At 39.1% G+C, this 25,604-nt stretch overlaps 2 protein-coding genes across 10 annotated transcripts in view; both read left to right on the top strand.

Moving 5' to 3' along the window:
* The window catches only part of LOC311079592 (solute carrier family 12 member 6-like), a 32,067-nt gene extending 17,168 nt beyond the window's left edge, over nucleotides 1-14,899 (top strand). The window contains exons 13-20 of one of the 2 annotated variants that reach the window (XM_084109164.1): nucleotides 1-38; nucleotides 1,752-1,921; nucleotides 2,553-2,684; nucleotides 7,352-7,459; nucleotides 7,564-7,587; nucleotides 11,305-11,531; nucleotides 13,182-13,315; nucleotides 13,547-14,899. The exon at nucleotides 1-38 is cut by the window's left edge and continues 158 nt beyond it. In XM_084109164.1, the coding sequence (XP_083965290.1) occupies nucleotides 1-38; nucleotides 1,752-1,921; nucleotides 2,553-2,684; nucleotides 7,352-7,459; nucleotides 7,564-7,587; nucleotides 11,305-11,531; nucleotides 13,182-13,315; nucleotides 13,547-13,638 (925 nt within the window). In that variant the 3' untranslated portion in view covers nucleotides 13,639-14,899. The remainder of the gene's footprint in view (nucleotides 39-1,751; nucleotides 1,922-2,552; nucleotides 2,685-7,351; nucleotides 7,460-7,563; nucleotides 7,588-11,304; nucleotides 11,532-13,181; nucleotides 13,316-13,546) is intronic. The other variant, XM_084109165.1, reaches the window with a different exon arrangement.
* A 901-nt stretch (nucleotides 14,900-15,800) lies between these two features.
* On the top strand, nucleotides 15,801-24,969 carry tox4b (TOX high mobility group box family member 4 b). Of its 8 annotated transcripts, none has more exons than XM_084108287.1 (9): nucleotides 15,801-15,933; nucleotides 17,783-17,851; nucleotides 18,306-18,545; nucleotides 18,880-19,140; nucleotides 19,648-19,947; nucleotides 20,622-20,702; nucleotides 22,377-22,970; nucleotides 23,221-23,369; nucleotides 23,812-24,969. In XM_084108287.1, exons 1-9 carry the CDS (start codon nucleotides 15,928-15,930, stop codon nucleotides 23,867-23,869), a joined length of 1,758 nt encoding a protein of 585 aa, XP_083964413.1. In that variant the 5' UTR covers nucleotides 15,801-15,927; the 3' UTR covers nucleotides 23,870-24,969. The 8 variants fall into 8 exon arrangements, with proteins under 8 accessions (XP_083964413.1, XP_083964410.1, XP_083964411.1 ...); XM_084108284.1 differs by having other exon boundaries at nucleotides 15,803-15,933; nucleotides 17,783-17,893; nucleotides 19,645-19,947; XM_084108285.1 differs by having other exon boundaries at nucleotides 15,803-15,933; nucleotides 17,783-17,893.
* The last annotated feature ends 635 nt before the right edge of the window (nucleotides 24,970-25,604 follow it).

A 25,604-nucleotide genomic window follows, 5' to 3' on the forward strand; every position in this document is an offset into this window, starting at 1 on the left:
GCAGAGCGAAGACCCGCAGAGCTGGAAGACCTTCATCAGTGAGTGTGTTCCCATCACACCTGCACACGCCTCGGGAATCTACATCTACACTGTTATCCAAAGCCACTTACAAATGAGCAGAGCAATAGAAGCAGTGAAACTAACAATAGGACAACACTGTGCAAGTGCTGTGACCCTTCCCAGTTTAGTCTAACGCAGGACATGCACTTTTATTATATTTGATAGATATAGAATAGAAAAGAAGAGAAGGTGTTAGTATTAATGGATCAAGCGTTGCCGAAAAAAAGATGCGTCTTCAGACGTTTCCTGCCGCGTGAGGCACTTGTGTTGCCATGACGTTCACGCACACAAAACTGCAACGATGTATTTTACCAGGGTGTAACCTTGCTCTTACTTGAAACGTGTCCCCACATTAAGTCCTTGAATTTGAGGGTATTAGACCTGGAAAGTCCTTGAATTTGAAGTTAGCCGAGGTGTGGGAACCCTGTATAACCAGCAGACTTGATATTTATCCATTTCTGCTCATAATTTGGAGACAATGAACACATGAGCCGCTGCTTATATTGATCACGCAGTAAAAATGCCCCAAAGCAGTGGATGAGCGTCTGAAGCAGCACTGGAGGGCCGCTGTCCTGCTCCACTCCACACACGCAGAAGAGGAGGACGAGGCACTCGTTTATACCACACTTTATTCAACAGGAGAACAGCTCGTTTCGCACGTCACATTACGCTATTCTACGTCATCGCACATGCGCAGTGCTTTCAGTTTCGGTTTTCAATCCGATCAAGTGTTTACGTGTTCTCTCGATCCGATTAGAAGAGGAATAAACCCCTTTCAATCCGATCGAGCTGTCATTCGGGTCGAGCTCAATCAATTCAGGCGTTTACATGGAGGCTTTTCAGTCCGACGGAGCCGTCAATCTCGCGGGTTATTCTGCATGTAAACGCAGTTGTTCAACAAACGTAAAAACACTATAAAAATAGTTCTACAGCGCTTTATATAATACAGAAGCAGCTTCAATGTAATAAACAGTGAAATAACAGTGTTAATGTTACAAAGTTCATCAATTATGAAACTAATTCAGCTGTGAAGCAGCTCGACTACATTTCTGCTCTCATTCAGTGTCAGTGCCGTTAAATCATTAATATTACTGAACATTTATTTTATCATTTAGACCGCTAAATCAACTGATTTGCGTAAATGTAATGGCACAAATATTATTTATATATCTATAATTCAAATTGTTTTTATTGTTGTAGTCTGATTATAGTTGCGTGACATTTTATTTCAAGTAACAAAAATATATTTTAAATGGTTTTAATTTTAATTAACGAAATCAACACTGATCACTGAGATCGTCTGAGGCTTTTAAAGAGCCCCTATTATGCGCTTTCAGATGATAATTTTTTATTATGATTTTTATTATGATGATAGAATCTAATTAATATAATCTAAAAGTTCTGCAAAGATCAAAGTTTTTGTCTCCTAAAAGAAAGTGATTCTGAACTGAAACGAGTCGTCAGTAAGAGAGTATGAGACTGATGCGGTGAACCCTGTTCGTATCGCTGTGATCAAGAGCTGAGATTCAGATATGATAATGAGCGTTTGCTTTCTGACCAATCAGAGCAGAGCAGCGCTCAGAGAGGCGGGGCTTAGAGAGACTGAGTCTTTATGGAAGCGTTTCAGACACTGATTCTGCGGTGAGTGTTTTGTGAGGCCGTTCTCTCAGTCTCTCTCTCTGCTGGTTTAGACACGGTGCGCGTCACCACGACGGCTCATCTGGCTCTGCTGGTGCCCAAGAACATCTCCCTGTTCCCCAGCAACAGCGAGCCGTGCACCGAGGGCTTCATCGACGTGTGGTGGATCGTGCATGACGGAGGGATGCTGATGCTGCTGCCGTTCCTGCTCAGACAACACAAGGTGTGTGTGTGTGTTTCTATATATATCCTGTTCTACAATACCAATACCTACACATCTTTATTCTTTATTCATCTTTAGTCCTGAAGTGTCACTAGTGTCTCCCCTTACCTCTAGATAAAACACTGTCAAAATAATTCCAATTCTCGTGGAAGCGATAAATAATTCTGTATTATACATTTTTTTAAGGCCAGACAAGTAGTTTGTTGGGGGTTGGTTTGTAAAGAAAGCGCACATATATATTCAATCGCACCTTCAACTTTGATTTATGTATATAGCACATTTAATAGCAACGCTGTTGCCAAAAGTGCTTCACAGGTATAATTAAAACATACATGTATAAAAACATTTACCAAGCCTAGCAAATGAAGGCATGACTACACACTCTTAGACACACACCCTCACACAACTGCATAGTGAGAATAAACCAAATAAAAATAAGTTATCACTTCAATAAACAGAAAACCCTTCACTAAAAGCTAAATGAAGAACTTCCCTTTGAATTAAGTGGATTTTGGCAGATTTTTGTTCTGGTTTAATCATAAACTCACTTAATTTTGGTCAATTTCACAGAAAGCAAGACTTCATAGTCATGTGATGTTGTATGTGGAGTAAATGCAGATGTGTGTGTCAGGTGTGGCGTAAGTGCTCCATGCGCATCTTCACCGTGGCTCAGATGGAGGACAACTCCATCCAGATGAAGAAGGACCTGGCCACGTTCCTGTACCACCTGCGCATCGACGCCTACGTGGAGGTCGTGGAGATGGTGAGCGCTTCTGCTGCACTCACAGCGTCACACACAACACGCTCTGCGAACACGTGTAGTTACTGTAGTAATAACAGTAAATTATGCCTAATTACAGGCAAATAACCCAAAGCAGACCTTAATTCTAACTCTAACCCTGTAGTAAGTACATGTAGTTACTTTTAATACTCAGTACATAAATGCACTGTAACACGGACACCTTAAAATAAAGCGTAACGTATTTTAAATGGATAATGTTGGTATTTTGATTACATAAACTCTCTGCCGAACGTCAACAGGAGGAAAGACTTGAAACACATTTAGCAGATTTAAATAGTGTCTTTAGGGTTGGGTATCGTTTGACCTTTTACGAGTTCGTTTCTGTTTATCGATTCCTAATTTCGATTCCAATAAGGTAAAAAAAAACTTGGATATTATTGAATATCATGAACAGAAATCATCAGGCTGGAGAAGCACTCGCTCCTTCTGCTGACGTGTGTGAAGAGCTCTTCAACTTCTTCATTGGTGAGACTGATGGAGTTAGACCTTAGATTTCATCTGTTAGCTTTATTGCTTCTGTTGACCCTTATAATCAACTGACCAGTTTTACACCAGTTTCTCTGCAGCGGCTTAAAGATATAATTGCTCATATGAAGCCAGGTCTCCTGGTGATGCGTTTCCTTCTCCTCTGTTTAAGCCTGATTCCATTGGCCCAAGCATTCTGTCTGTTATGAACATTAGTTTGTCATCTGGTGTTGTTCCGGCTTAGACCCCTTTGACACGAGTAATTTTCGTCCCATTTCGAAATTGCCTTTTATATCTAAGATACTGGAAAGAATTGTGAATGCACAGCTTAATGACTTTTTAATGAGGAATAACATTTCCGATAGAGTCCAGTCAGGGTTTAGAGCTGGCCATAGAGTCTGCTCTTCTGAGGGTCTCGAATGACACCCATGAGGCGTTGGTTCTGGAAACCGTGTTGCTCTACTTTTGTTAGATCTTACAGCGGCATTTGATTCAGTTGAATCATAATATTCTCATTGATCGTCTTGGGGATCGGGTTGGGGATCGGGTTGGGGATCGTCTTGGGGATCGTCTTGGGGATCGGGTTGGGGATCGGGTTAGGGATCGGGTTGGGGATCGGGTTGGGGATCGTCTTGGGGATCGTCTTGGGGATCGGGTTGGGGATCGGGGTGGGGATCGGGTTGGGGATCGGGTTGGGGATCGTCTTGGGGATCGGGTTGGGGATCGGGTTGGGGATCGGGTTGGGGATCGTCTTGGGGATCGGGTTGGGGATCGTCTTGGGGATCGGGTTGGGGATCGGGTTGGGGATCGTCTTGGGGATCGTCTTGGGGATCGGGTTGGGGATCGGGTTGGGGATCGGGTTGGGGATCGGGTTGGGGATCGTCTTGGGGATCGTCTTGGGGATCGTCTTGGGGATCGGGTTGGGGATCGTCTTGGGGATCGGGTTGGGGATCGTCTTGGAGATCGTCTTGGGGATCGTCTTGGGGATCGGGTTGGGGATCGTCTTGGGGATCGGGTTGGGGATCGGGTTGGGGATCGGGTTGGTATTCAGGCCGTAACCCTGAAATGCTTCTCTTTCTATTTGAAGGATAGGACTTTTTCAGTCAGTTTAGGGGATTATTCTTCTACTTGTGTGTGTGGGGTTCCCCAGGGCTCTATACTGGGACCAGTTTTATTTGCAGGAATATTAGGCTGCTGTCACTTTAAGAGCTGCACGGATCTAATACACTGATATCGCTTGAATGGTTTAAAGTCATATTGAAATGCTCACAAAGGAATCGATAAGAGGAATTGCAATTTTAATTTTATATCAAGTATCCGATTGCAGAATTGGAATCAATTTTCGATTCCCAACCCTAAGTGTCTTTATACACATTATTATCATACCAATAAAATCCAAGTTCGTATGTATTAAAGTCTCCCTTTAAGTCAATAATTTGATCTCTTAAAACTCATCTTTGATCACCAAAATGACATATTTAAACTTTTTTTCCTTTGAAAAAAGTGTCTTCATGCCTTAAAATATCTTGAATGTAACTCGACACCCTTGCCTCATTTAGTATACACGGTTCTATGAATATGCAAATGAGCCCCGCCTCCACTCACTCACTCAGCTCAGAGATCCACTGATTGACGATCACACGTTGATCTGATTGGTTACAAGGTAGTTTGTGACGTCAGAAACACCAGCGATTTCAAAGCGTGTTTTTGAGACTGTCTTTGGTTCACTGCAGTTTTAAGGAGGAAATACTCAGCAATGGAGTCGACTTATGAATTTACACATGGTTTGTCTTAAAGCAGATTAAAAACACCACATAGACACATAAACAACATTAAAAGCTGGATTTACACCTTTTAACCCTCTGAGGTCGACAAACGCGCCGACGCGTTTTGCCGGATTTTCTCCACATTGTAGCACTATAAACTTAAATTACTCCATCATTTATGGTCATACAGAAAAAAGAAATATAAAAAAAGAATCTGTGATATTTCTCCTTTTGTATGTGTCCACTTACAATCAAATCAAAACATTGTGCTTTTGTAAAATAAAGAAAATAAACAGGGTGTGCTTTCTGCCTCTCCGTCGCGGTGAACTGTTTTTTCTTGAGCACGTCTATAAACTGAAACAAAACTCAGCGAATACTTGTCACACATTTATGAGCCATATACCTTTATAAACATTTAAGTGTGTACTTTTAAATGATCGGATTCAAAACGAAAACAAATATTCTCTGTTTAAGTAATTTGTATAAAACCAACAAGATGTCCAGCTTCTCAAACGCTTGCTCATTACAGTTAATTTGGCCACGCCTACTCGCGCAAAAGATATTCACATGCAAATCTCCACATGGAACGCGAACGCGCTCGTTACCTCAACAACAAAACACTTCACTTCACTTTTCGTCGAGTTTGAAAGACGTGCCTGAGCTTACATTGGATTTAGGCTACCTCAGAAGAAGAAGAACGCGATTTGAAGACAAGAAAGATAAGGTAAGAAATTCTTACATAGCCTAGTTTGTTATTGTTGCATAAATGTCACGTTGCAGCTGAACTGTTGCTAGATATATGGGGAATATTATAATATTTAGACCCGTGTTTACTGTGTTTGTGGATATCTGCTCAAACATAGATATGTTTATGGTAACCATAATGTTTTATATTTGAGAGTGATCGCGTTTGAATGTATCATATTTTGCAAGCGATCGCGTTTGAATGTATCATATTTTGCAAGCGATCGCGTTTGAATGTATCATATGTGTTTACTGTGTTTGTGGATATCTGCTCAAACATAGATATGTTTATGGTAACCATAATGTTTTATATTTGAGAGTGATCGCGTTTGAATGTATCATATTTTGCAAGCGATCGCGTTTGAATGTATCATATTTTGGATGAAAGCAAAACGCACCAAACGGCTTCATGTTTTTATTATTATCTCATTTCATATCATCATAACGGATGGAAACATTTGAAGTAACATGATAATCAATATATTTTTCTCTAGCTTCTTTTGGAAGATTTATAGGCTGCTATAGGTTATTTATTGTTATTATTATTTTATCCGCACTGCGCATATACCTTATGCCTACAAGGCACAACAAACCTGGTGTTCATTATATTATATATCGTTGGAAACGTGTGTGTGTATTCTGTGAATTTTAAAAAGGAATTTTAAAAAGCAATTTTAACCAGAAAAATCTAATATTTATTTCCAAAATCGTGCAGGCCTTTCTCTTGATATCAGTATGTTCACTTTTTTTTTTTCAGGTCCCAGATGCCACTGAGGACTTCAACATTCACATGAGTCTCAGTACGTGAACATGGTAAAGTGAAAATCTTGGAAATGAAAGGTATGTACAATGTTTTTAGGAATGGCACAAAGGTCTCTGTCTTTGAAGTGCTTTTTTGGCATTTGTTGTGTATCTTTGGATTATGTTGTGTTGTAAATAAATCCAAACAATTTAAAAGCCATTATTTTTTAAATCTCCTCATTTACAGTATTGTGCAAGGTTGCTCAGAATGATAGGGGCCTGATAGCTCCTAATAGGGCCGTTAGGGGAGGTTCTTTGTCTTTCTCAGGTGAGAAAAGCTTACATATTAATGAGCTCTCGCATAAGGCTTTTTCACACAAAACACGTCGTAAAATTTTTAAATCAATATATTGTCTTATCTGAATGAGCAGTCAGGGTGATTTTCACATAGTTTTGCAGCAAATATTCTAGGCTACGTCATACAATTTTCAAAAGTCTTGTGAAGAAATAATCAGTATGGGTTTCATGGCCTTATTTCAGTGAGAATTTTTTTTTGTATTTTCAAAAACCATGCATAAATGTCATTATCTCAAAACTACAAACTTTTACATACATGCTGCTGATATATTATTGTAGCAGAGTTTGTGCTGAATACAGTGTAATTAGACTTTAGCCATGAAAATGTCACAAGTAACAGAAATAACCAGAAATGTCAGAGCATGTCAGAACACCTCCAGGGCCCAGAAAACAGCTCAGACCTCAGAGGGTTAATATATTAGTACATAAACCAATTTCAAAACATGTACATATTGAATAAAACCTGTTTTGTAGTTGAATATGTCAGCATCATATAATCTGATTTATGGTGAGATTCTGTGAGTTAAAGGTTAAAGGTCGTTGTGTGTCTTTCAGCACGACAGTGACATCAGCGCGTACACGTACGAGAGGACTCTGATGATGGAGCAGAGATCGCAGATGCTTCGGCAGATGCGTCTCTCCAAGTCGGACCGAGAGAGAGAGGTGAGCGAAGAGAGCGCGCGTGTGTGTGTGTGTGTGTGTTCGTGTTCATATGAAATGCTCACTTCATCTGCTCATGTGACCTTTCACCTGGACTCGATCTGAAGAGAGTTCGCTGGAGCTTTGATGACGTGAGTTCAAGCTTTGGTTCAGCTCTAGTGAGCTTCAGACGTAGCCTGTGTTTGAAGGCTAGAGGAAGAGTGTGTGTTCATGTGTAGTCGGGGTGTGCGATATATATTGATCGCTTTTTAACAATGTGCGATCTGACATTATCGAGTATGTCATGCACTTCGCTAAACACACCTGGAGAGTGCACACACACACTGTGCACATTGAGCATTGCGTAATTTACTCTATTAAAATGCATTTATAATGCCCTCAATATTCAAGATAAAGGGCAAAAATACATCTGTATCTCTTTTATATTTATATCATTTAATGTAGTCAATAATGATTCAATTACTTACTCATTAACAGTGACGTTGAATGATTCAGTGACTCACTCACTCATTAACAGTGACTTGTTGAATGATTCAATGACTCACTCATTAACAGTGACTTGTTGAATGATTCAATGACTCACTCACTCATTAACAGTGACTTGTTGAATAATTCAATGACTCACTCATTAACAGTGACATGTTGAATGATTCAATGACTCACTCACTCATTAACAGTGACTTGTTGAATGATTCACTCACTCATTAACAGTGACTTGTTGAATGATTCACTCACTCACTCATTAACAGTGACTTGTTGAATGATTCAATGACTCACTCATTAACAGTGGCTTGTTGAATGATTCAATGACTCACTCATTAACAGTGACTTGTTGAATGATTCAATGACTCACTCACTCATTAACAGTGACTTGTTGAATGATTCAATGACTCACTCATTAACAGTGACATGTTGAATGATTCAGTGACTCACTCACTCATTAACAGTGACTTGTTGAATGATTCAATGACTCACTCATTAACAGTGACTTGTTGAATGATTCAATGACTCACTCATTAACAGTGACATGTTGAATGATTCAATGACTCACTCACTCATTAACAGTGACTTGTTGAATGATTCACTCACTCATTAACAGTGACTTGTTGAATGATTCACTCACTCACTCATTAACAGTGACTTGTTGAATGATTCAATGACTCACTCACTCATTAACAGTGACTTGTTGAATGATTCAATGACTCACTCATTAACAGTGACATGTTGAATGATTCAATGACTCACTCACTCATTAACAGTGACTTGTTGAATGATTCACTCACTCATTAACAGTGACTTGTTGAATGATTCACTCACTCACTCATTAACAGTGACTTGTTGAATGATTCAATGACTCACTCATTAAGACATTAAAATGCTTGGTTCCTGAATGAATCAGCCGTTTGAATGAATCGGCTGAAACTCGATGAAAATAGCTCACTTTCTTGAGTATGGCATCATGGGATTGTCAGTTCAAGTCACTTTTATTAATATAGCGCTTTTTACAATACAGATTGTTTCAAAGCAGCTTTACAGAGATACAGTGATAGTAAAGTGTCCATCGCATGCACACTTCAGAAGTAGTACGTCATCCGGCTGATGAATACTGTGAATTCACACATAATTCATTTGTCTAAGCTGCATGAAACATTCTGTGTAAATGCATTAAAGCCGTACGATATTGCCCACGATTTGACACAAAATATGATGAATACATTTAAATAGGTTAAAAATGTCTTTATAAAGTTAAAATACCCATAAAATGATTAATTATCGTTATCGATAAAATCCCAGAAAATATAGAGAAATATCGATTTTTTTTTGTTGTCAGTATCGCACACCCGTAGTGTGTCTAGTGTTTTGTCTGCTTGTAGGTTTCACTGTCCCTCGACCCCTAGAAAGACAGCAGTAGACACAGAACCCTAGAAAGACAGCAGTAGACACAGAACCCTAGAAAGACAGCAGTAGACACAGAACCCTAGAAAGACAGCAGTAGACACAGAACCCTAGTAGACACAGAACCCTAGAAAGACACAGAACCCTAGAAAGACAGCAGTAGACACAGAACCCTAGTAAGACAGCAGTAGACACAGAACCCTAGTAAGACAGCAGTAGACACAGAACCCTAGTAAGACAGCAGTAGACACAGAACCCTAGAAAGACAGCAGTAGACACAGAACCCTAGAAAGACAGCAGTAGACACAGAACCCTAGAAAGACACAGAACCCTAGAAAGACAGCAGTAGACACAGAACCCTAGAAAGACAGCAGTAGACACAGAACCCTAGAAAGACAGCAGTAGACACAGAACCCTAGAAAGACACAGAACCCTAGTAAGACAGCAGTAGACACAGAACCCTAGAAAGACAGCAGTAGACACAGAACCCTAGTAAGACAGCAGTAGACACAGAACCCTAGAAAGACAGCAGTAGACACAGAACCCTAGAAAGACAGCAGTAGACACAGAACCCTAGTAAGACAGCAGTAGAGACAGAACCCTAGTAGACACAGAACCCTAGTAAGACAGCAGTAGACACAGAACCCTAGTAAGACAGCAGTAGACACAGAACCCTAGAAAGACAGCAGTAGACACAGAACCTTAGTAAGACAGCAGTAGACACAGAACCCTAGTAAGACAGCAGTAGACACAGAACCCTAGAAAGACAGCAGTAGACACAGAACCCTAGTAAGACAGCAGTAGACACAGAACCCTAGTAGACACAGAACCCTAGTAAGACAGCAGTAGACACAGAACCCTAGTAAGACAGCAGTAGACACAGAACCCTAGAAAGACAGCAGTAGACACAGAACCCTAGTAAGACAGCAGTAGACACAGAACCCTAGTAAGACAGCAGTAGACACAGAACCCTAGAAAGACAGCAGTAGACACAGAACCTTAGTAAGACAGCAGTAGACACAGAACCCTAGAAAGACAGCAGTAGACACAGAACCTTAGTAAGACAGCAGTAGACACAGAACCCTAGAAAGACAGCAGTAGACACAGAACCCTAGTAAGACAGCAGTAGACACAGAACCCTAGTAAGACAGCAGTAGACACAGAACCCTAGAAAGACAGCAGTAGACACAGAACCTTAGTAAGACAGCAGTAGACACAGAACCCTAGAAAGACAGCAGTAGACACAGAACCTTAGTAAGACAGCAGTAGACACAGAACCCTAGAAAGACAGCAGTAGACACAGAACCCTAGAAAGACACAGAACCCTAGTAAGACAGCAGTAGACACAGAACCCTAGAAAGACAGCAGTAGACACAGAACCCTAGAAAGACAGCAGTAGACACAGAACCTTAGTAAGACAGCAGTAGACACAGAACCCTAGAAAGACAGCAGTAGACACAGAACCCTAGAAAGACACAGAACCCTAGTAAGACAGCAGTAGACACAGAACCCTAGAAAGACAGCAGAACCTACCACAGATAATGAGGGTTATTATTATAGTTATCTGAATCTGAAACTATCAATAAATCAACATTGATTCCTGACTCGATTTTTTTTAGTCGCATTTGATTCCAACAAAACCATTTTTCGCTGGTTTTGTCCAGTCTTCACTAGGGTTGGGAATCGAAAATCGATTCAAATACTGGAATCGAATACCTGAGGTCAGGAAGAGCACACTTGTTATAAAATTAACATTTCTATTCGTCTTGTTGATTCCTCTGTGACTGTTTCAGTGTTTTTCACAGAGGTGTATCAGTATATCAGACCGGTGCAGCTCTTAAAGTGACAGCAGCCTAATACTCCTATAACATTCATGGAGTGTATGAAGTGTGAGTGTGTTCTAAAGTGTGTGTGTGTGTGTGTGTGTGTGTGTGTGTGTGTGTGTGTGTCAGGCACAGCTGGTGAAGGACAGGAACTCAATGCTGCGTCTGACGAGCATCGGCTCTGACGAGGACGACGACACCGACGGGCCGGAGAAGAGCGCGGACCACCGGCGGGTCCACATGACCTGGACCAAAGACCGCGCCCTGCAGCTGCTCAGCAACACACACACACACACACACACGGCCTCGTGCTGCAGCACACCGGAGGGCTTCAGGGACATGCTGAACATACGCCCGTGAGACGCTCACACACACACACACACGCTCAGGGTCTCGGACTGATACAGTGGAGCTGGAAAACTTTCTGTTTTTTAGGGTGCAAATAATACTATGATTAAATACGCTGAAAAATACCAAACAATATATATATATTTATATTGCACCTCCTTAAATTACTGTTAAAATGCTTTATGCTGTAATTTTAATGTTTCTTGTTAAAGTATTTTATTTATTTATTTCAATATTTATTTTAATTTTATTACTTTTATATCAAATATTAAAATTATAAATATATTATATTTACTAAAAAAATATTTTTATTTATTTCAATATTTATTTAAATTGTATTACTTTTATATCAAATACTAAAATTATAAATATATTTAAAGTATTTTTATTTATTTAAATATTTATTTTAATTATATTATTTTTATATAAAATATTAAAATATATAAATATATTGGATTTAATAAAAAAATATTTATTTAAATATTTATTATTTTAATTGTATTACTATTATCAGTATATTTATAATGATTACAATAATAATTACATATAATTACAAAAAATTACATATAAATTACTATAAATAATTACAAATAATAGTATGTTTTAATTATATAATGTTTTAATAATTACTGTTAAAATGCTTTATGCTGTTATTTTAATGTTTATTGTTATAATATTTATATTATTAAAATTACAAATAATATTACATTATATTATAATTATTATTTACAAGTATATTTTAATATTATTTATGTTCATAAAATGTCTGTGATACAATTATATTATTTGCAGTTGCAGTAATAAATATTGTACTTATTATAATATATTATTTACATTTACATTTATTCATTTAGATTAGTGGATGCTTTTATCCAAAGTGACTTGCAAACAATTCATCTTAAATATATATGTGTGTGTATATGTATAGTAAAGAATTCAATAGATTTTTATACATTTATAACATTTAAATATTTATGATTTTAATATTTAACTTTATATTTGCATATTTTTAATAATAATAATAATTTGTATTATTAAAATGGAAAATGTTATAATTATATATATATTATAATGTAATATTTAAATATTTATTTAAAATGTATTATAATATATGAATAAATATTATAATAATTTTCAATATTTTTATATATTTAATAAATTAAAATATTTAATATTTAATTGTATACCGGTAATAGCATATTTATAATAATAATTGTTGTTATTAAAATTGCAATGTTAATTTTTATATATAAACTATTTAAATATGTATGTTATAAATTATTATAATTTATTAATAAATATAGTTATAATAATAATATTTGCATTTATTCATTCGGCACACTTTTATCCAAAGTGACTCACAAATGATAATTCTTAAATAGAAAAGTAAAATAGAAAAAAGAAAAAATAGTAATAGTAAATATTACAATTATAAATATATTATATTTAATAAAAAAATTTTTTTTTTTTTTTATTGGATTGCTTTTATATCAAATATTGAAATAATAAATATATTTAATAAAAAAATGTTTAATTAATTTATTTAGATTAGATTTATTTAAATTGTATTCCTACTATTTCAGCATATTTATAATAATTACTATTACTATATAATAATATCATGTTATAATAATATAATATTTGAATATTTCTGGCAGAGATCAGTCTAATGTTCGGCGGATGCACACGGCTGTGAAACTCAACGAGGTGATCGTCAACAAGTCCCATGATGCTCGGCTGGTGCTGCTCAACATGCCCGGGCCGCCCAGGAACACGGACGGGGACGAGAACTGTATCCTTCTGCCGGTTATGTCCTCTGTAATATAATAACTGTATACATGTATAATATCCGTGGTCAGTCGTGGGTCGTGTATGGCATTACAGTGTTTAAATCATGTTAATTAATGTACAATTGACTAAAATTAGCAGCTAGCTCACAGCAACTGGCTTCACCCCAGTGTAGACTAATGACCTGTGTCCTGTTGTCCACTTCTCCGGATGCTCCTTGACTCTGTTCCCTCAGACATGGAGTTCCTGGAAGTGTTGACCGAGGGACTCGAGCGAGTCCTGCTGGTGCGCGGAGGAGGAAGTGAGGTCATCACCATCTACTCCTGAGAGCCAATCACACGGCGGCGAGAGGGATGCGTGTGTCTTAGTCTGCTTGATCACTGACGAGAACCTGCCAGCCGCGTCTCTCGCCTGCGCCGTAATAGTAATAATAATAATAATAATCATTCGACTTTAGTTTCTGCGCCGCCACAACCGTATGACAACATGCAGCAATATCTGTGCACACATATGATGTCATCGAACCAGGTGCATGTGACGGACCAATCGCGCGACTGACTCAGGGCCGAAGCGTTTGATACTGGACCTAGTGTGTGTGTGTGTGTGTGTGTGTGAGAGAGAGCAGGAGTCTGAACATGAACGTTAAACTGATGTCGCCTCAGAGATGAAACACAGAAGAGCTGGTTTTCATGCGGCAGACGCTCCAGAAGTGCAGCGTAACGCATCATAGCGCTGATGCGGACGACGCTAGAGATGAAGTATAATGTGTACTTGAGTCTAAATGACTGGTTCTGCTGTTGAAAACAGTGGTTGTGTGCTTCACGCGGAGGATAGAGCGCGCTGGGAGAGTAAATGTGGACAAAAGGGGGGTTTGGCTGATCTACACTGGAACTGACGACCGTCTGTGGAACGCCAACCCTGACATCATCATAAATATACATTTCGACATTTGAAACTTCTGATATATTTTTCTCGTGGCCACGACTTCATCGATTCCTCACGGCCACGAGTTCAGTGTAGACATAAATACATATACACATAAATAAACGTGGAAATAAATAAATGCATTAATAAATAAATGAAAAAAAGTGGGGAAAAAATAAAATTTTACGTAAATAAGGAAATAAAAGTATAAATAAGGGATTTTTTTTAACTTTATGTTTTTTGGGGGTTTTTTACATTTCTTTGTTTATTTATTTATTCGTTGTTATGTCAGGGTTGGCGTTCCATAATGGTCATGTGACCCTGCTCGGCTCGCGTTCGTCCCGCATGGAAACCCCGAATGCGAATCGCTGTCGCAGAAACAGGAGATCATCGTAGCAATACACGCATTTCTGTCCCGCGGATCCGGGTGTTCAACACCGGCGCTCCGGCTGTACATCCCTGCAGTGATCGTGTTTCTGTCCCGCTTTATTTGTGGAGGTTCATGCATTTTTATTTTTTAACTTTTTATCATGAGTTGCTCATATGTTTGTGTGCAGGGATTGTGAATCTCTTTGTCATTTTTCATCATTTCAAGTGTTATCTGCTGTTTTTCTCACGTTCAATAATAATAAAACGAGTTATACGTCTCTTTTAAAAATGCAAACTCTGTGTTTTTCTCGTTTGTGTCGCCTGTGAATCTACTGACGCGTTTATTCATATGGACAAACATGGAATAAATGCTTCAAAACAGAACTATATTAATCTTACAAATATGATTCCCTCTACCGTGTTGTTGTTAGTGAAATATCTAACAAAATATAGAATAATTTGAGTTTAAATATCCCTCACTCTTTATTAACGGGGTCAGTGTTATGGAGACCAAATAAATTTGAGATTTTTTTAAATGGCTAGTAACAATTAAATAATTAAAGTGTATGGAAAACGGTCCGCACTTTGCTCAAATGTAATTTTTCTTAGAAGGCATAATTTTTATTTAACCCTCTGATATTATTTGCATTTTATTTAATTGAAATTAAATGTTTTTACTATATTTTAGTCCGATAATACTCTTTTATTTAATATTTTGTATTTTCAGGGGTTGTTTATGGTACTATATAATAATTTAGTAATTATGCAGTAGTTATAACATGAAATGGACTCCATATTACCTCAGCAAAGCCATTTAATGACCATGTGACTAGAAAAAAATATCTTAGTATTTGATAAAATAATACATTTTAATGTTTATAAACTTAGTGTTTTACTAAATACGTGCACTATATTGCATATTTATTATATTTTTTTGCTTGTAACATTAAAATATTACAACGTTATTATAATAAATGTAAATATTTCTGTCATTAAGCTTAGTTTTTCACTGATGTTTCTGACAGGACTTTGTTTGTATGATGGGTAAATACTCATAAAGCAAGATAGCTTAAATTTAAACCGAACTATAATGTATTTGTTAAAAACATCCCACATTATAGAAAAGTCTTTACGGAAGGAAAACCCCAACAGTTTCTGTAATGGGCGGGGCCTCTACGTCACTTCCGCTCATCTCTAACCCGGAAACTCGGGTGCCATGATGGGCGATTTGTTTGTGTTTTTTCCGCGAGAATCGCTTTGATCGGACACACACACAAACACACACACAAACAGAGAGAAAAGCGTGTCGATTTCAGGGCGAGTATGGAGGTAAGAAGACAAAGCTGTCAGTAGAAAGTGCTGAATGTGTGTATAAGTTAGAGCCCGAAGCATCAGTAAAACTCATTCAGTCCCATCAGCACAGTCCTCTTCAAATATCCACAATTATTCGATTAAATATACACTCATAAACACCTTAATGTATTGTAAGAATAAGCCCGGAGCCATTGAAGTATTCATTATATAGTCATGATATGGAACACGTAATGCTTTACTCTTTAATAGGCCGTGGGGCATACCATTACCGCGCGCCAGTGGGGATTTTATTATTTATTAAACGACACATTTAATTACTAATAATGATGTTTACAGTCATCTCGCTTTAGTTGTGTGTATTTAAGATATATTTTAATCCCGGTTTGTTTATAAAAGAGTGTCATTTGCAGCACGCATCGCTTTATATTATGTGTTATATCAGACCTCGTCCCCCTCGACTGTCAGATCCGTGATTCCGGCTCGATTGCGGTTCCTGGAGCTCGTGCACGAGCAGCGCTGAGATCAGCTGGAAAAGCGCGAGTCGATCGGATGTTTTTAAACGCATATATTTATTAACGCGTGTCAAAGCCTTCATAACAACAGTTGATTCTCTTAATTAACGAAGAGTGTTGTTGTGTGTGTTAATGTGTAACGGGTTTGTCACGTGCTGTGCTGTCATTCACCTCACGTCAGTGCGGACTCGAGTCGGAATCATCAAACGCGACTGATTCAGTGTTTCTGTTGCTCGTGTTAAGAGTGTAAAATGTGTTGTAAAGGGTTGTAACTGTTGTTTTTGCATGTGATCGGAACCGCAGTGCGCGACTGCAGGCCTGAAATCGAGCGGAATGATCGAACGCGCGTGCCCGATTCAGTCCTCGTGACGTCACTGAGTTCCTTCAGTGCGTTTTGACAGGTTCTCGCGTCGGTTAGTTTTACGCTCCTCGGGTTTCGTAGGTCTGGGTGTCGCCGATTCACCGCGATATGGACCTGAATTTTTACGCGGATCTCTCAGACGGAAGCGGGAATCCCGGTGACCCGGAGTTCCTGGATCCGCAGGCGTTTAACGGATTCGATGCCGTGCAGAAGGTGACCGGAGCGCACGCTCATGGAAAACCGGGAAATGTCAGGGAATTTAGTCTGATTTCTTCTGGGAAATTTATATTTAAGTTCTATATTTTTCCTATGTCAGAGTTGCGCGACGTTATTATTTCCGTGAATTAATTTTAATATGAGTGCAGTGTCTTTAAATTATCTGTATATAATTTTTTTTCTCTGTTTAGTTTTTTGAAGAACATCCATGAAGCTCATTTATATTTTAAATGTACTTATTTTTGTATATTATTTTTAATGTTAAATTGCTTTTCGTGAGTTTTTTTAAAAAACTTTCTATAAATTATTTCTGTGAAACAGATTTTTTTGAAGAACATTCCAGCAACATTTTTATATTATTATGTTTTGTATATTATTTGTAATATTAAATTGCTCTTTATGAATGCAATTTCTATACATTTTCTGTAAATTATTTTCATGAAACAAGATTTTTTGAAGAACTTTCTCTCAGCTTCTATATATTTTAATTTTCGATGTTTGATTTTCCTTTATTTTTGTATATTAAATTATAAAATTTCTCCTCTCGTTCTGAAAATGTGTAAGTGATTGATTAAAGTAATTTTATAATTATAAATATACCTAATAATACTTTGCCAGAGAAGCATGGTGTTCTTTGATTGTAAAATCCCCTGGGTCTGTATTAAGACATCGTTATGTTTTAATCAATTTGCATCAGCATTCACATTATTAAAGTTTGTAATTGTACATTTATATTAGATACACTCCTCATGTTGTGTGTTTGTGTTTTCCTCAGTTCCCAGGAGGCAATGACAACTTCCTGTCCATCAGCGACGAGGGGCATCACTTCCTGTCCTCCTCAGAGGTACGACTCTCCACGTTCCCCGCGCAAATCCAGCACGCAGAGGTGCCTCACACACACTCTCTCACACACACTCTCTCACACACACTCACACACACACACACACACACACACTCTCTCACACACACACACACACACACACACACACACACACACACACACTCTCACACACACATACTCACACACACACTCTCACACACACACATACACACACACACACACACACACACACTCTCACACACACATACTCACACACACACACACATACTCACACACACACTCACACACACACATACTCACTCACACACACACACACACTCATTATCATAACATGAATCATGTCATGATTTCAGCTTTTGGTTTTGCTGAAATGTTTAACAGTAAATCTAACAGTTTTACAGTTTGAGTCGATCATCATCGTCTGTGTGTGTGTGTGTGTGTGTGTGTGTGCATGCAGACGTTTCACACTCCCAGTCTGGGTGACGAGGAGTTTGAGATCCCGCCGATCTCGCTGGACCCGGACTCACTCACACACACACTCACACACACAGACTCGGCTCTCGGCGTGTCTGATGTCGTGGCTCACTTCGGGGAGGGCTCCGGTGTTCCCGGGAACGCTGTGGTGGGAGGAAACGACCCGTCGTTCGCATCGACCTTCGTGAGCGCGCCGGCGCCGCTGGAGCACCTGAGCCTGATGGTGCGCTCACACACACTCACACACACTACACTGAGCTGAACATGTGCTTAAAGGGATAGTGCACCCGAAAATGACAATTAGCCCATGATTTACTCTCCCTCAAGCCATCCTAGGTGATGATTTTGATAAATTACGGCTCCTCTGTAATATAACTTAAATATAACAGTCACAAAATATGAAAACTAGAGATTGTAAGCTTTCAAATTATATATAGTTTGTCAATATTACTTTAGGTTTTTACTTGGATATTATTGTTTTAAATATATAATGCATTAATATTTTCCTAGTATGAATTTTCCAGGAGAATTAATGTTTTATGTTTTTCCCGCTTCAGGATCTCGGCCATCCGATTGGTTCTCAGTTCAGTAGCTCTTCTCCGATGACCATCGACGTCCCTCTGAGTGACATGAACCACGGCCTGTTGGGCCACAACCAGCTGACCACCATCGACCAATCAGAGCTCAGCGCGCAGCTCGGCCTGAGTCTAGGGGGCGGAGCCATCCTGCCCCGCCCACAGTCACCTGACCAGCCGCTGTCCGCCACCGACTCGCCGTCCGACTCGCTGCACGACGACGACATGGACGATTTCAGACGGGTGGGTTTTGCGTTTGCCACCATCTTTTTTTGTTTATTTATTAATGAGGATTCTGTCAGTTTCCATTTTTAATTATCGGCATTGGTAGTTTTTCTGTGTGGCCGAGTTCAGACTTTTATTCTGACATTTAAAGTTTAAATTTGTTCATTTTATAGATTTTTTTTTTCAAGCTTAAATTATTTTGTTCATTTTTAATTATCGGCATTGGGACTTTTATTTTGACGTTTAAAGTGAAATAGTTTATTTTGCAGATTTTTTTTAAATCAAGTTCAGTTTTTTTTTTTTTTTTTTTTTTTATTATTAAAAATCGACATCAGCCATCAATAAAATCAATATGGGTCGACCGCTATTTTGAATAATCTTTTTGGGAGTGCAAAACGTTCTTGACTATTCTTACATTGTGAAGATTTTTATCCTTGCGAATGTTTGTTGAATGTGTCAGAACTGATCTCTGTTTCCCGTTCCCGCTCGTCTCTCCCCGTGTGTCGTGTCTCTCCGGCTCAGAAGAGCGTTCTGGTGGATTCTCCGGTGTCTCTGTCCGTGTCTCCGGGCGTTATCGCTCTCTCTCCGTCTCTGCCGGACCATCCCGTCCCAGCATCCTCTGCTCCCGTACGCAAAGGAGTCGGCGGGAAGAAGGGCCGGAAGAAGAAAGACCCGAACGAGCCACAGAAACCTGTGTCGGCGTACGCGCTGTTCTTCCGGGACACACAGGCCGCCATTAAAGGCCAGAATCCCAACGCCACGTTCGGAGAGGTTTCCAAGATCGTCGCCTCCATGTGGGATAGTTTGGGAGAAGAGCAGAAACAGGTACAAACATGCATTTGTTTACAGGAATATCTCAACAAGATGGACTAATGAGTGTTAAGGGGTTAAGAACATTCTGTCTCTAGAACTAATGGTTGACCGATATATCGGCCGATATCTGGCATTTTTAGTTATCGGCATTAGTAGTTTTTCAATGTGGCTGATGTCTAAGATGGGAGTTTTATTTTGACATTTAAAGTTTAAATAGTTTATTTTACAGATTTATTTTTTAATCAAGTTCAAATAATTTTCACTTTTAATTATCGGCATTGGTAGTTTTTCAATGTGGCTGATGTCTAAGATGGGACTTTTATTTTGACATTTAAAGTTTAAATAGTTTATTTTACAGATTTATTTTTTAATCAAGTTCAAATAATTTTCACTTTTAATTATCGGCATTGGTAGTTTTTCAATGTGGCTGATGTCTAAGATGGGACTTTTATTTTGACATTTAAAGTTTAAATAGTTTATTTTACAGATTTATTTTTTAATCAAGTTCAAATAATTTTCACTTTTAATTATCGGCATTGGCAGTTTTTCAATGTGGCTGATGTCTAAGATGGGACTTTTATTTTGACTTTTTTTTTTTTTTACAAGTTCAACAAGATGGACTAATGAGTGCATTTGAGTGTTCACACACACACACGGATCAAAATCCCAATGTTTTCCCTTCCCAGGTGTACAAGAGGAAGACGGAAGCGGCGAGGAAGGAGTATCTGAAGGCGCTGGCCGCTTATAAAGCCAATCAGCTGTCGCAGGTACAGGACAGGGATTTAAAGGCCTTGTTTATGATCGCCCGTCTCGGCTGATCAGATCTGCAGAACGACTCGGCGTTTACTCCTGTACTCAAACCTGGACGTTTAATACCAGGGATGAATCATGTGACTTCAGTTGTTTCATTCCATTTCTGTAATTGCAAATGAATGCATTTTGAGACAGACGAGGAAAAATAAAGATGAATCTGGAGTAGAGCTGCACGATTAATCGTTAAAAGATCGCGATCTCGATCCAAACGCACGTGATCTCGTTCCGAACTGACAACGATTCTCCTGTGTCTATTAAAACTCTTCATAGTCACGCCAGAACATTCGGATCTGATCCAGAGAGAGCCGTTGTCATCAATAGATATGACAAAATAACAAATAACGATTGTATCATTACATCGTTACACCAGTAGGTGGCGACAAGTGACTGTTAAAAATGTGTCATTCACTCAAGAGATCCGTTCAAAAACGCTGATGCTGCGTCTCCATTCGCCTGCTTATTCTACGCCCTAACAGTACGAACTCTTTTTGTGAAGATAAAGTAGACACTTCTGAGTGTGTAGCAGAAGAGTAGACGAGCTTTGGGACGTACTATCACATCACACAGTTGCGTCTTTAACGGTTGCTCTCTGTCGCTTAGTTACGCTCACCTGTCAATCATGTCAAAGATAAATCCTCATTTCATTTCATTTCCTGCTGTATTGGAGAGAACTGACCGTTCGCAAAGACCCGCCCCCTTTAGTTACTGTTGCTATGACAACGTTCTGACGGACAGGACAGTGCAGGTTACGTACTTTTGATATGAAACAAAGTCTCAACTTTCAAATTTGGTAATTTTTTAAAGAAGTGTAAACAATAAACAATAATAACAATAACAATAATAGCGTTTTGTGTGTCTTTAATGTGTCTGACAGATCGCTGCTCGTGAACCGATCATCTCCTTTATAGCATCAAATAAACATGAATGAACATCAGAAGGAATGTTGTTTTAACTGTGGAAAGACGTCAGTATACGCCGTTTTTCACGTTCAAATCCTGCAGCGTTAATCTACTAACTCTCCTGACCGCTCTGGCGGATTCGGCGGATTATGATTGGTCAGATCGCCTGTCAATCAAACTCCCTGAATGGTGAATTGCAGTAGTGCGTTGATCAGCAGTCGCGGGTCTTTCATGCCGAGACTCTCCTTAAATTCATGCAAAGCGCAGTGGGTTGTGGGTAATGTTAGCTGTATAGTGAGCACGGATCCACACTTTGAAAGCTCTCCATCTGGAATACTCTTTATGCTTTGGGACACACTTATTTTAATCTCACACACTCTTTATGATGAATAGTGTGGACATTGAGACGCAGGGCGAATCATCCAGGAATGAAACAAGTGAAGTCTTTCTGAGCGAGTCACTGAATCATTCACTCAACCCGATTTCCTTTAAATAGTCATTCTAATTACCGGTAGTTAAACCGCAGCAGTTTACATGTTATTTTGTTTAGTTGTCTGAGAGAATCACTATTTGAAACGCACACAGAAACCGTAATTCCTCAGTGTATCCGGAGTCGTGCAGCTGTAATCTGTGTTCGCTGCTTCACATTCTAGAAAACCATGTGACTTGACTAGTTGTTAAATGCCATCAGTTAGTAAAATGACATCTGTGTTTTGTTTCCCGCTGCAGCCGTCTATAGAAGTGTTAGACGCCCCCCCGTCTCCTCCACCCGTAGCTCCGCCTCCCGACCCCACGCCTGCCGCCCCCCCGCCGCGCTCCTCCCGCATCCCCGTCCACGCGCCCGACAACAACACCATCACCAACATCTGCACGTCCAACATCATCTTAGACCTGCCGCAGGTGACGACGCGCTCGCGCACGGGTGCGCACAAGACCCCGGCCCCGCCCACTCAGAAGACCCCGCCCACCGTCAGCAAGATCATCATCTCCAGGCAGCAGCTTCAGTCGCCCCGCCAGCCGCCGCCCCTCCAGCAGATGCAGAACACGCCTCCCCCCCCGCGGCTGCAGCAGATGGTGCACTCCCAGGCTCCGCCCCCTCTGCTAGCTAAACCGCGCGGAGCCGCCGCCCTCGCGGGACAGGTGGTTGCCACGGCGCCGCCGCCGCCTCTGCAGATCAAGATCGTCCCGCAGAGCGACGCCAGCGCTCCGATAATCGTGACGCCGCTCGCATCATCGGCCGCCGCTGCGCTGGAGGTGCCGCCACCCGCCGCCATCGTCACCACCCTGTCGCCGTCGGCAACGGAGGACGCGCCGGAGGAAGCGGTGAGTCCGAACTTTCTATTCTGAATGGAGGTTTTATTTCTTTTTCAGTTGCTTTGTTGGCGAAGTGAGTCGATGCAAACTGACAATGAAATAAATCATTTAAAAATAAAACGCTTTCTAAAAATGCACTAAATCATGCATTTTAAAATTTTTACAAATTTTTATTTTATTTTACTTTTACATTTTTATGGTTTAATTGAGTTTAGAAAGTGTTTTATTGTTATGTGTTTTTGTTCTGATAATTGTTTAGATGGAGGTGGAGCTCAGTGTTTCTCCGGCTCCTGCAGACGCTCCCGGTGTGTGTGTGTGTGTCCGCGCCGGCTGCAACAACCCGCCTATAGAGAGCAAAGACTGGGACCGAGAGTATTGCAGCAACGAGTGTGTGGCCACCCACTGCAGGTACACACACACACTCTCACACACTCTCTCTCTCACTCACTCACTCACTCACTCACACACACACACTCTCACACACACACAGCTCTTCTCAAACTTTTAAAAACATTAAGTCTGAGCAATATATATAAAATATTTCAAATTGTTTAGTGCAAATTCAAAATTAAATTCACTATAATTCAGTATTAACTCTATTAATTCACATTCCTGATCTGATTGTGACCAATTCATCATTTATGATATTCCTAAAGAAAACGTTTCTCTTAATAATCAAAATATAATAACTTGCAGCTGATGTCATCAATCGCATTTATTATTGATTCCGCTTCATATAAAGACTCTTTCAGCATCCAATCAGGTGATCAGGATCAGAGCCAGGAAACGCATCACATTATGGAAGTGATGGTGTAGTGATGATGTGATGACGATGTCATCTCTCCTGCAGGGACGTGTTCATGGCCTGGTGTGCGATCAGAGGACAGAACTCCACCACCGTCACATAGATGGACAGACGAGCGACTGTCCTCAGATCAGTGCAGATCATCAGACTCAATCATGGCTTTCTCAAACTAACTACTTTAGGAGGAAAAATATAAGTATTTAAAATGATTTAATTAAGGTAAGTGTGTATCTGAAGGTGTTTGTGAAACTCCGGCCAGAAACGGTTCATAAACTGTGCTCGCGTGCGTGTGTGTGTGTGCGTACAGGATGTTCTGAATCACGAAAGACTGTATTAAAACCACGAGTTGAATTTCCCGCTCGACTGTATGTTAAACGAGACTTTGATCTTCCGGCTCTTCCAAACATTGACCACAGCGGCTACGGTTTATGCCCAGAATTCCGTGGTTGCTATGGTTACCAGCTACTGTCTATGCCCAGAATTCCGTGGTTGCTATCGTTACCAGCTACTGTCTATGCCCAGTTGCTATGGATACCAGCTACGGTTTATGCCCAGAATTCCGTGGTTGCTATGGTTACCAGCTACTGTCTATGCCCAGAATTCTGTGGTTGCTATGGTTACCAGCTACTGTCTATGCCCAGTTGCTATGGATACCAGCTACGGTTTATGCCCAGAATTCCGTGGTTGCTATGGTTACCAGCTACTGTCTATGCCCAGAATTCCGTGGTTGCTATGGTTACCAGCTACAGTAGAGATTCCGCACAATGGCAAACGTTCTAGAAACCAGTTTTGAGATTTCATATTTATTGTGATTTTGTTATATTGTACATTTACGTTGATGCATTTGGCAGACGCTTTTATCCATTGCATTTGATTAGTTACATTCCCTGGGAATCCACCCCGTGACCTGGAAAAAAATGGGAAAAGGTTGGTTTACTATAGTACTTTTTTGCTTTATTATCTTTTTACATCATCAGGAGTAAAACTTACTGTGATGCTGTGGGACAGAAAACAGTGGATTGTATATTAGGGAAATGTACAGGAAAAGACATCATACCTTTAACTGCGCATGAAAATATTTTGATTTTTATTCACTACTTTACTTTTTGGACTGTTGTATCATCATCATCATCATCTCAGTTCTGTTGAGGAGTTTATGAGATCAATCAAATGGAAAAATGAAATAAAAGACATGAAATAAGACTGTGACGTGTTTGTTTTGCTTCTCTATCTATAATCGGTGTGATTCTTCAGTTGAAACCTACACAGAAGTGCTTTTAAATTACTAATTATAATAGTTAAACAGGAAGTTGTCACAATAATTATCAGAATCTTTGATTTCATAAAACCATTTTATCCAGCAATGGTTTAACACGTAATTATTAAAATTGTTAAACTAGATTTTTTTTTGGTGTAAATTCTGTCCTTAAAGCTGAAAATAGTATCATATTTATGTGTCATAATATATGTTGGGTAAAAACCACAGACCTTTTCTGGTTATTGACATCTATGGTATGGTATGGTATATATATATATATATATATATATATATATATATATATATATATATATATATAATTAGTATGTTTTAATATATAAAATAATCTAACTTAATTAAAATACTCAAAAAGCCTAAAAGAACTGAAATCATATTTATATATTTTCCCTCAGTTCCTATTGATTTTATTGAAGAATGTAGTTCTTGAAACTTGTGTAATTGCAAAATTAATTGAGGTTAATTTACCTATATTCATACTATATATATATGTATTATATTATGATCAGTTAATATACGTATATATGACAAAAAGGTCTTTAAAAAAAACATCTTATTAATC

Source organism: Abramis brama (genome assembly GCF_963993115.1).
Source record: "Abramis brama genome assembly, chromosome: 3".
Taxonomy (NCBI): domain Eukaryota; kingdom Metazoa; phylum Chordata; class Actinopteri; order Cypriniformes; family Leuciscidae; genus Abramis; species Abramis brama.